Here is a 10989-nt window from a genome sequence, read left to right on the forward strand (position 1 = left end):
GATAGGTGTGCCAGTACATTCTATATTATTATAGATGTATATATGGGGTGTGGATGTATATACTGATAGAAATATACACCTGATGACAGATATACGTCCTGCTACATATGGACAGATAATAACCTAATGATGCAGCATGCTCTCATATATGCCCCCTCCATCATGCAGATGATTTGTCATGTATGATGACACATGGGGGCTGCACAGTGACACAGAGGGTCTGCATGGTGACACATGGGGGCTGCACAGTGACACATGGGGGCTGCACAGTGACACAGAGGGTCTGCATGGTGACACATGGGGGCTGCACGGTGACACATGGGGGCTGCATGGTGACACATGGGGGCTGCATGGTGACACATGGGGGCTGCACGGTGACACAGAGGGTCTTCATGGGGACTGCACAGTGACACAGGAGGGTCTGCATGATGACACATGGGGACTGCACAGTGACACATGGGGCAGCAAAGTGACACATGGGGGCTGCACAGTGACAGCTGCATGATGACACATAGGGGCTGCACAGTGACACATAGGGGCTGCAAAGTAACAGCTGCATGTCGACACATGTGGGCTGCACGGTGTGACATGGGGGTTGCACGATAACACATACAGGCTGCATAATAAGAGGTTGCATGGCGACACGAGAATTGCATGGTGACACATGGGGGCTGCATGATGAGGGGCTCCACAGTGACACATGGGGCTGCATGGTAAATTGGTGACACATGGATGATGGTGACAAATGGGGGCTGTATTATGAGGTACTGCACGGTGACACTGGGGGGGGGGGGGGGGAGGGCTGTATGATGAGGGACTGCATGGTGACACATGGGGGTTGCATGATGATACATGGGGGCTGTATGATGAGAGGCTGCAGGTGTCCCCTCCCCCTTAGAATAAGATGATTTACCTTCTGGATGGTTTGCTGGGTGACCTCTCCCTTCCCCCTGGGTCTGGCTGAAGCAAAGGCCACAGACATGCTCCCCTTGGGCCCCGGCGCGTCTCTGATCCCCGCTGTCAGCACAATCAATTATTCCAGATATTCCTAATATCTGCACCTTATTACTAGCCAGAGGATTCTTCTTCTACGCAGCAGACAGGGGGAGCCGGTGCTAATGGTACGGTCCGTTCCCACTCTCACACGCTTAATGGCGTCAGTCACACATCACCCCTACAGAGTCGGAATTTAGAAGTGACGGCGACTGTACAGTCCCGCCATTGGCTGTGAAAGTCCCCGGGGCGGGCGAGTGGGAATCTCCGCGCACCCCCGCGCCGCAGTGGTACGCTCCACAAGCCGGTTTCCTGTCTGAATGCAGCGGGTAGCGCAGGTTCCCGTGGGCGGGGCTTGGTTACGCACTTTGCGTAGCGTAGCAGAGAGGAGAGGCTGGGGCGGACGGCTGCGCTGGTGGCGTCGGCGGGGTTTGGGAATAGGAGGGAATGAGTGAGCTGTTTTGTGGAGCTTTCGGTTTGTGAGCAGCCAGTTCCTGCACTGAGGATGAGTTACGACCGCGCCATCACCGTCTTCTCCCCGGATGGGCACCTCTTCCAGGTGGAATACGCCCAAGAGGCCGTGAAGAAGGGCTCCACGGCGGTGAGGACACACAGAGCTCCCTGCAGAGCGAGTGGGTGGGGGATATGGGGGTACCCCGGGGGGAAGGGGATGAAATGAGATGAGGGTCCCTCCTGAGGAATGAGCGGCGCCTCAGCTATGGCGACTCGCGAAACGAGCAGCTGTGGGGCTGTTGCCATAGGTAACCAGGCAGTATGGAAAGATCACGTGGTACAGGGACTGTGGTTGCCATAGGCAACAACTGCAGGGCTGTCTCCTTGCTGCAGATTCCCCAAATCACCTCAAATAGAAAAAAGAACTACATATACCAGAGTGGATTAGAGTGAAAGTCATGGCAGATGGGGCAGCCAATCACAATCCAGCATCTGAAACCTGATTAGCTGAGCTCCATGAGGATAACATTTTACACAAATGTGTATAATGCGTTTATCTGGGAACTTCTTGTTAGATGGCTGGATTTGCGGTGTTTCCGTGTGATTCTGTTTATGTAGGCTTCAGCAAGTACTGGTAGAAGGAGCCGTAAGCTGTGTACGCACCCTAGATAAAACTGCGCGGAAGTGACCGATAACAACTACCTCTGCCTAGTATCCAGTGTGTGGTCAGCCTAGCAGATCACTTAAGCTGCGTGACAGCCAAGAGCATTGTTCCCCTCACTTACTCGTGACATCACTGCCTCGTCACATAGAAAAAGTACATGTTGCTAGTATGCAGACTAGCGATGTGTCTGTAAAGGTACATACACACGTCTAATTTTTCCAAACGATCGGTCATTGTGACCGGTCATTTGGACGTCAAATTGGGCGTGTGTACAAACGATCGTTCGGTTGATAAGGCTGGTTTGGCTGTTCCGCTTGGCACATCAGTCAAAATCAACGGAAAAATCTTTTGTACACACGCCCGATTTGACGTCCAAACAACCGGTCGTTTGGAAAAATCAGACGTGTGTATGTTCCTTAAAGCCTCAGCCTGGCTGTGCCATGGGACATGCGGCAGTGTGCACAAGGCTTTACTATCCTAGAAATCTGTCCCATGTTGGTGTGGAAATTATGCTGGGTGAAGACAACTGAGGTTCCCTACGTACAAATATTCAGCTTTCTGGGAAGAGAAATGGGAGGACTAGATTGGGATAAATTGATATTGTGACTGTAAGGTTCCCTGTAGGGGCATATATTGTGGTTCACCATAATGCAGAAGAAATTGTGACATTTTTGTAGATTCTGTTTCAGCAGGGCTGTAGAGTCGGAGCAATTTTGGGTACCTGGAGTTGGAGTCGGTGATTTCAATAAACTGAGGAGCTGGATGATTTTGTACCGACTCCACAGTCCTGTGTCTCAGGAATCCTGTGTGATATGTTACTCCACCAACATTTTGCTGCGTCATTGCACAAGTCTGGGAAGAGGGCTTCCTCCTACATGTGAACTTCTCCTTGCATGGATTGTATAATAAGTGTAATAAATTCCCTTTGCTTCAGGTTGGGGTACGAGGAAAGGAAATTGTGGTACTCGGAGTTGAGAAGAAATCCGTGGCCAAGCTTCAGGATGAGCGGACGGTGCGGAAGATCTGTGCTCTGGATGAGAATGTCTTCATGGCCTTCGCTGGTGAGTGCGGTGGAGGTGCCTCAACTGCCCAACACTGGGAACTATTATCAAATATGGTTTTATGGCTGCTTGTGCGACACAAAACTGCTCCCCCGGGATAATAATTATTTGTTTCCCCTATGTGTTACTTTAGTACCTTGTACAGTGTGTTGTATGTAGCTGTACTTGTGGGCGGCACTGGTTGTCCTAATTGTACAATATGTTGTATGTAGCAGTACTTGTGGGCACCTGTCCAGCTAAGTGCTATCAAGCGCCCAGCTGGTGCAGTAGAGCAGCTGCCAGTCTGTCAGGGGGCCTGAAGGTGGCCATATGCTTTGTGTTTCTGCTTCGTAGCCATCCATGGTTCTGTTACCCCAAGAAATACAGAAACCATGTCATGCAGTCACTCTGCCCCCTGGTTTAAACATCCCATTTGGGTTATTAGTTTTGAAGAAAATGGCAAACAAGCCTTGCTTTCAGTACAAGGTTTATCTATCTATATAAATCTCTTTTCACCTTATTTGAAGCGAGGAGGATCACTAGTTAGCAGTCTTCTAGAATTGTGATAAAATAGGTGAAGCGGAGTGTTTTCATTGGCGTGTGTTTGGGAGAAGACAAACCCTTCGTCACTCACAAGTCAGGTCTCTGAAGAAATACATTCAAGCACTGGTTACTCTGTCCTTTTTCTTGCAGGTCTCACGGCTGATGCCAGAATAGTCATAAATCGGGCACGGGTGGAGTGTCAGAGCCACAGACTGACCGTAGAGGACCCGGTGACCGTGGAATACATCACACGATACATTGCCAGTCTGAAACAGGTACCATTAACTCTTGTATCAGCCTATACATGACAGACAGGCAGATTTGCCACATCTGGGTGGTCTGGGTCACGTGACTCTCCACACGTGAGGTGACATGCAGGAAGCTATGCATGGAGGACGCCGAAAAACCACTAGGATAGGATGGTTAGAAGACGGCACTGGAGGTTTGTGCTTTTTAGGCTGGTTGCTCAAGCAACTGGCATCAGGCGATCCCTGCTGGACTTTACTGTAATCTCCTATTCTCAGCTGACCTCTGGCCTCAGAAGAAGCGCACCCCCTGGATTGCATTCATGCAGCTGGGAGTGTTCTGAGCATGCGCTGTGCATACAGACTTAAAGGGGAACTTCAGCCTAAACAAAATTACTGTCATTTAAGTTACATTAGTTATGTTAATTAGAATAGATAAGTAATATAATCTCTTTCCCACCCTGTTTTAAAAAAACGGGCAAAGGTTTGTGATTCATGGGGGCTGCCATCTTTGTCATGAGGGCAGCCATCTTTTTGGTTGAAAGGAGGTGACAGGGAGCAGGAGACACAGTTCCAATTATCCTGTGTCCTGATCACCCCTCCCAGCTGTGCACCCTAGGCTTCAAATGTCAAATTCCAAATGTAAAAAAAAAAAATTGCACCAAAACAGCAGAACAACAACAACATCAAAAAATCCCATCATGCTGTGCACAGCATCAGGGAAAAAATGCCTGGGCAGTTTTCTCCTGTGCAGCTAAAAATGAGGCTTGTATAAGAGAAACAAAGTTCTGATGCTGTGAAACTGTTAAAGAAACACCAGGCCTTTTCAGTGCTGCTGAGTCGATTTTTAGTCTGGAGGTTCACTTTAAACTGTGCATGCACAAGTCAGGACTTGCACATGCACAGTACAGATTTGCCTGTCTTCCAAAGTACTCAGGAATGCAAGTGTTTCTGAAGCCTGCTGAGGAGTCCCAGAGGCATGGAAATGTACCGGTGAACAGCTGTAGAACGAAGGGACGGAGAAAGGACCGGGAAGGCTGTATGGTATCCAGGGGAGTTCGGTGATGTTACAATCAGAAGATAAAATATTTGCCAGCACAAATCTTAATTACAGCGCGAACCAAACATAATGACATTTTTATTTGTGCTGATTGTAGGGGGGCCACCATGGAACCGAAGGCTGATCCAAACTCCTGCCCCATCTAGCTAATCCCTGGCAATAAGTACTTTTCACATATTTCTGTATATTTCTGTAGATGATTCTGGGGGTGGCTACTATGTTATGATTTTTATCTTAAATTTTTTTAAATATTTAAAGTGTACCTGTAGCGGGGGAAAAAAGTGCCCCAAATGGGTAATTGCCTAGGTAGAGGGAAGCCTCTGGGTAATCCGGAGGCGCATACCCCACCTTTCCAGTGCTGAGAAACCCCCCTCGCCGCGCCTGTCGTCCGCACTGCGCACTACCTCGGGGCCGAACAGGCTCTGCTTTTTCTGCTGAGCAGTGGCCATGTACTGCTGTGCAGGAGCAAATTGCAGTGTGGCTATGCTAGTTCTCATACAGAAGCATGGCTGAGCTTCAGGGGTCTCATCACTGGAAGGGGCGGTGGGGGGAGATATGGGGGGGGGGGGGAGTATGATTATTTTTTTTGGGGGGGGGGGGAGGGGTTTTCTCCTTTTTTGTATGTTGCTTGTATAACATTTTAACTAAACATAATGTACACATACAAACGGGTAACAGGTTTATGTACCCCCATCCTTGAGTACCCCTGTAATAATTCACATTGTGGTCTCCCAACAGCGCTACACTCAGAGTAACGGGCGTCGGCCATTCGGTATCTCAGCCCTGATTGTGGGATTTGACTTTGACGGAACCCCCCGGCTCTATCAGACAGACCCCTCTGGCACATACCACGCGTGGAAAGTAAGTGTCCTCCGCCTCCAGCAGCTGGTGTCGGGTATAGAGTAACCAATCAGGGAGGTCTCTCATCCACTGTTATCTTCCAGGCAAACGCTATCGGCAGAGGAGCCAAGTCCGTACGAGAGTTCCTGGAGAAGCACTACACTGACGAGGCCATCGAGACGGACGACCTGACCATCAAACTAGTCATCAAGGCTCTTCTGGAGGCGAGTACCGATGTCTCTGCATGTATTGCCCAGAAACTCTTCACTTTTGTTCTTTTAGAATGTAGTTTAACCCTTTCCCGCCAGGACCCCTCAGAACCTTCGTAGATGTAGTATCTTGCACCGGATGGTTGTGCGGGTCATGTGATCAGAGGCCGCCCTGATTGGTCCCTGGTCTTATCTCCGGGTTCTGAGGGTGGGATCTGTGGTGCCTGCAGGGAAGTGTGTAGCTGCACAAACACAGGTCAGTAAGTGAACATTCTGTGCTGCAGGGGTTAATTATAATACACATAACAAAAGTTCTGAACGCTGAGTTACACTCCCACATCTCCAGTTGTGCTGATCTGCTTATGAGGAGGCTTATATTGGAACATAAAGGCCGGGTTCCCAATACACTGGATGCACAACAGTGAGTTCACAGCGAATCCTAAGCAGATAGGCCAGGCCCCGTCGCAGTTTGTCGCTATGTTTCCGCTGATCACCATTGCCCATCAGCTCCACTGCTCAGGACACTCGGCCGGTATATAGAACGGAGTCCTGGCAGAAGCCGGCTCCCATCACATTGTAATGTGGATTCTCATTGGTCCACCTCTCAGTGAACCAATGAGAATCCACTCTGTTACTAATCAGGATTCTCATTGGTTTACTCCAATCCAATGGGAGACGGCTTCTGCCCAGGCTCTGATTTTTATATACCGGCAAGTATCCCATACAGTGAAGCTGAGCAGTGTGTCAGCAGCAGGACCTCGGATGACCAAAGAAAGGTGAGTATAGCAGGAATGCATGCAGTGACCAGCCTAGTGAGGACATGTACTTTCAATTCCTATAAACTTCCATTGGTTCTGTCACCCGGTTCACCTGCGATCTGGGAAACATTGTGCAGGTTCCATAGTTGTGTTTCACCTACCGCAATGGATCAACCAGATCCCTTGCAGACTGACAAGTGTGCATGGATCCTATAAACCTTTTGCTCAAGTTTTTTTTTTTCAACTTGTCTATAAAATCTTTTCAGCCCCCAAGTGCTTCAGGTAATGTTGCACAACTTATCACCATGTTGTGATCCTGTCTAGAAAGCACAAGTGAGGTCAACTCAGAGGGAGTGAATTTTTTTTCTCTTCTGCCTCCCCATTATTTGCCTGCCTTTATTATTTGTTTATCACAGCTCTATTTACTGGCTTAATTATACCTCAACCAATACTGAAAGATTTATCAGAGACCCTTTTCATGTTAGTTTGCACCCAGAAAAAGCCCAAGTGTACCATTTTCCTTGGAATAAAACACTGTTCCTCTTGTAAATGGATCTTTCTTTAATTTTTAGGTTGTTCAATCTGGAGGCAAAAACATTGAGCTGGCGGTAATGAGAAGAGACCAGCCTCTGAAGGTAAGGAGGGGGTCGGCTCTGGGGGAATTATGTTTCAGCCTCCAGGACTTGTCTGGCGGATTTATATTACAAAGCACCGAGAGCAGCCAAGCAACGCCAGAACCCGGACTGGCTGCTGTAATCGGCATTGTCGCTGGGTCCTGGTTTTGGTGAATGGGCTCCTGTGCCACTCGCTCTGCAGAACCCGGACTGGCTTCTGTAATCGGCATCGTTGCCGGGTCCTGGTTTTGGTGAATGGGCTCCTGTGCTGCTCGCTCTGCAGAACCCGGACTGGCTGCTGTAATCGGCATTGTCGTTGGGTCCTGGTTTTGGTGAATGGGCTCCTGTGCCACTCGCTCTGCAGAACCTGGACTGGCTGCTGTAATCGGCATTGTCGCCGGGTCCTGGTTTTGGTGAATGGGCTCCTGTGCCGCTCGCTCTGCAGAACCCGGACTGGCTGCTGTAATCGGCATTGTCGCCGGGTCCTGGTTTTAGTGAATGGGCTCCTGTGCCGCTCGCTCTGCAGAACCCGGACTGGCTGCTGTAATCGGCATTGTCCCCGGGTTCTGGTTTCGGTGAATGTGCTGCTGGCTCGGCAGAACCCGGACTGGCTGCTGTAATCGGCATTGTCGCCGAGTTCTGGTTTCTGTGAATGGGCTCCTGTGCCGCTCACAGCCACTCGCTCTGCTTGTCTTTAGGTTGGGATTGCACTTGCTTTGTGAAAAACGCATGCAAAATCCCACACGATGCAGATCTACGGACCACACAATATTTGTAGTAATATGCAATACCTTATAGTAAAGTCCAAGGGACTCATGCTGGGAACACACAATACATTTTTCCCGCTCGATTCTCTTATCTTCCGCTCGTTTTTCTTTTTTTCCATTTACTTCTATGAGAAATCGAGCGGTAAAACGATCGAGAGGAATATCGGACATGGCGGAATTTATCAATCAAACGCATCTATCGAGCGGAAAACCGTAATGTGTGTACCTAGCATAAGAAAGGTAATTTACGGTATCAGAAGTTTTTACTATATCAGAATTGTTCATACATTGGCCCCAATTCTGGTAGCTATGTGCGGTAAAGTATATTTATAGGCATCCCCTATACAAAAAAAAAATCCAGCAAATATTTGGAGTTTTATTTCTACTTTTCTTCTCTATCACACAGCCTGAATAGGAACTCCACTAAAAACTGTAAAATGCACACAAATTGACTACCGCCAGGTATAGGCAGGTTTAAACTGATCGGTAAATTTATGTGCTAACATGCCCCCTATTTTCCATGAGAATAGCTATTTTCTGTAAAATTAATGCAAATTACCACATAATTTACCTCATGAGGTAATTCATGACTAAAATCTACCAGAATTGCTAAATGTCATTACCGCATGCAGTAAATTACTGTACACTAATTTGCTTAAAAACACTACCAGAATTGGTCATACAATGTATATTTGCACAGGTGCAGTTGCTGGGACCTGAGGACTGAATTTACTAGAATGAAATACTACTGTAGTTGAATGTAAATATTTTTTGAAAAACGGAAACGCACATGAAATGCAAAAGCAGAAATGCACATGGCAAAACACAGATGGGTTTTCCAGACAGACAAGTGCGCTCCCAGCCTTACTCCGGTCTTTTAGCAGACATGTGGATTTGAGGCTAAAACAAGACCAGCGCTGATCAGCCTGGCATTGGTTTTCCTAATGCCACAGCCCAGGGCCTCGTTTGGGCAGTATTTGTTGCCCACAGAGGTCACTTATATGTCAGATTGCCACAGTAACATGACGGAAGCAGAATAAACATTGCGGGGGAAGCAAGTCATCCTCTGTTCCGCATACACACGCCGGATGTAAGTTACCAAATAACACCACCATACCTCCCGGGGCTTGGCCAGTGACCCACCTGGCACATCAATTCAGCCGAGAGCATGCCTCTTCCCAGCCACCAAGCCAGCCGTGTGATGTCACTCCTGCACCGCTCTTGTCGGGTCTGTGCCCCACATAGCGACAGAACATGTTGCTAGCCTGCGGGCTAATGTCATGTCTGTACAGCCTCAGTCCTGAAATTTCCACCAGGCGACATACCTCATACATGTGTACAAGGATCTACAGACTTCCTGTACTCATCTTCCCTTATTAAAGAACAAAACCATGAAACATTATTCCTTTACAGACCGTAAATAAGAAAACCGCCTGCACCCCGTTCTGTCTGAACATACATTCAGCTATAGTGTATAACCTGAGTCTTGTTTCCTGGCAGATCCTGAGCCCGGAGGAGATCGAGCGATACGTCGCAGAGATAGAGAAAGAGAAGGAAGAGAATGAAAAGAAGAAGCAGAAGAAAGCCACTTAGTCTGTCTGTGTTCCGTCTCCCCAGCATCAGCCTTGTAATAAATTTTCTTTATTAAAACTTTACAACCAGTTTGCATCTGTGTTTATTTTACAAAAATGTATTTTTTTAATAGAAATAACGTAAAATAACTGATGCGCCCAAGTACACCATCTTACTCAAATGTATTCAAGTTTATTTCATTAAAATTACATCATAAAATGTACCCCTTTAAAAAGTCTGCAAACACATCATAGATCTATATCTCAATATCACCCTCTAATAGCTGCCTGACAAAATAAACAATACTTCTGCCACTCTCCCTCTAAAGGTGCGTACACACGCACTACTGCCGGCAACGACTGGACCGCCAGACCCTCCCGCTGGGCGGGCGTTCCAGCGACAGTAGCATGTGTGTACAGTCTGTCAGGCAGACTGATAAGGCTGTTCCTGAACGATCTGCTGAGGGGATCGTTCAGAAACAGCCTTATCAGACAGCACGTACACACGTGCTACTGTCGGCTAAACGTCCGTACAGTGGGAGAGTCCGACGGACTCGTCGTTGCCGGCGGTAGTGCATGTGTACTAAGACGGTTCACTGAGCAGATTTCCTTATCTACAATGAAAAGCAAAAATAAAAATGTTTAGTAATACATGAATCCTAATTTTGATCCACCTTCCATATGCTAAAAACATCCTAAGAAGTAATGCACCTTTCTAAGATCAATAGTGGCACTTGCAAGATTCGTTTGCACTAAATGATTCGTTTGCAGCAAATGATTCTATTTTCTGCAGTCAGCACCAATGATTTAGAGCGAATGGATCACTTGCCATAAAATGATTCAGTTTCTCACCACTATCTCGATTAAGAATGTACTTTTATGAAATAAATTTAAGTTATTTTGATTTAATTCGGTGGGGGTGAGTAACCCCATTCACTCAGTGCAACCAATTGTATTTGAAAGCGCTACAACAACACTCTTTTATATAACTTTTTTAATAGAGCCTTATTTGTTAAAGTGATCCCAAGGTGAGAGGTACATGGAGGCTGCCATATTTATTTCCTGTCAAACAATACCAGTTGCCTGGCAGTGCAGCTGATCTATTTGGCTGCTGTAGTGTCTGAATAGCACCAGAAACAAGCATGCAGCTAATCTTGTCAGATCTGACAATAATGTTAGAAACACCTGATCTGCTGCATGCTTGTTCATGGCTAAGAGTATTAGAGGCAGAG

General features: G+C 47.4%; 2 protein-coding genes across 4 annotated transcripts in view; one reads left to right on the forward strand and one right to left on the reverse strand.

Annotated features, from left to right (window-relative positions):
- SS18L1 (SS18L1 subunit of BAF chromatin remodeling complex) overlaps positions 1–1606 on the reverse strand; it is a 53970-nt gene extending 52364 nt beyond the window's left edge. For all 3 annotated transcript variants that reach the window (XM_068263682.1, XM_068263681.1, XM_068263680.1), the window contains exon 1: positions 914–1606. In XM_068263682.1, the coding sequence (XP_068119783.1) occupies positions 914–982 (69 nt within the window). In that variant the 5' untranslated portion in view covers positions 983–1606. The remainder of the gene's footprint in view (positions 1–913) is intronic.
- Positions 1382–9847, forward strand: PSMA7 (proteasome 20S subunit alpha 7). Its single transcript, XM_068263683.1, has 7 exons — positions 1382–1594; positions 3045–3171; positions 3844–3968; positions 5737–5859; positions 5943–6062; positions 7378–7440; positions 9687–9847. The coding sequence occupies exons 1-7, from the start codon at positions 1499–1501 to the stop codon at positions 9777–9779; spliced, it is 747 nt and encodes a 248-aa protein (XP_068119784.1). The 5' UTR covers positions 1382–1498; the 3' UTR covers positions 9780–9847.
- Positions 9848–10989: the final 1142 nt, after the last annotated feature.

The sequence above is a fragment of the Hyperolius riggenbachi genome, chromosome 12 (genome assembly GCF_040937935.1).
Source record: "Hyperolius riggenbachi isolate aHypRig1 chromosome 12, aHypRig1.pri, whole genome shotgun sequence".
Classification (NCBI taxonomy): domain Eukaryota; kingdom Metazoa; phylum Chordata; class Amphibia; order Anura; family Hyperoliidae; genus Hyperolius; species Hyperolius riggenbachi.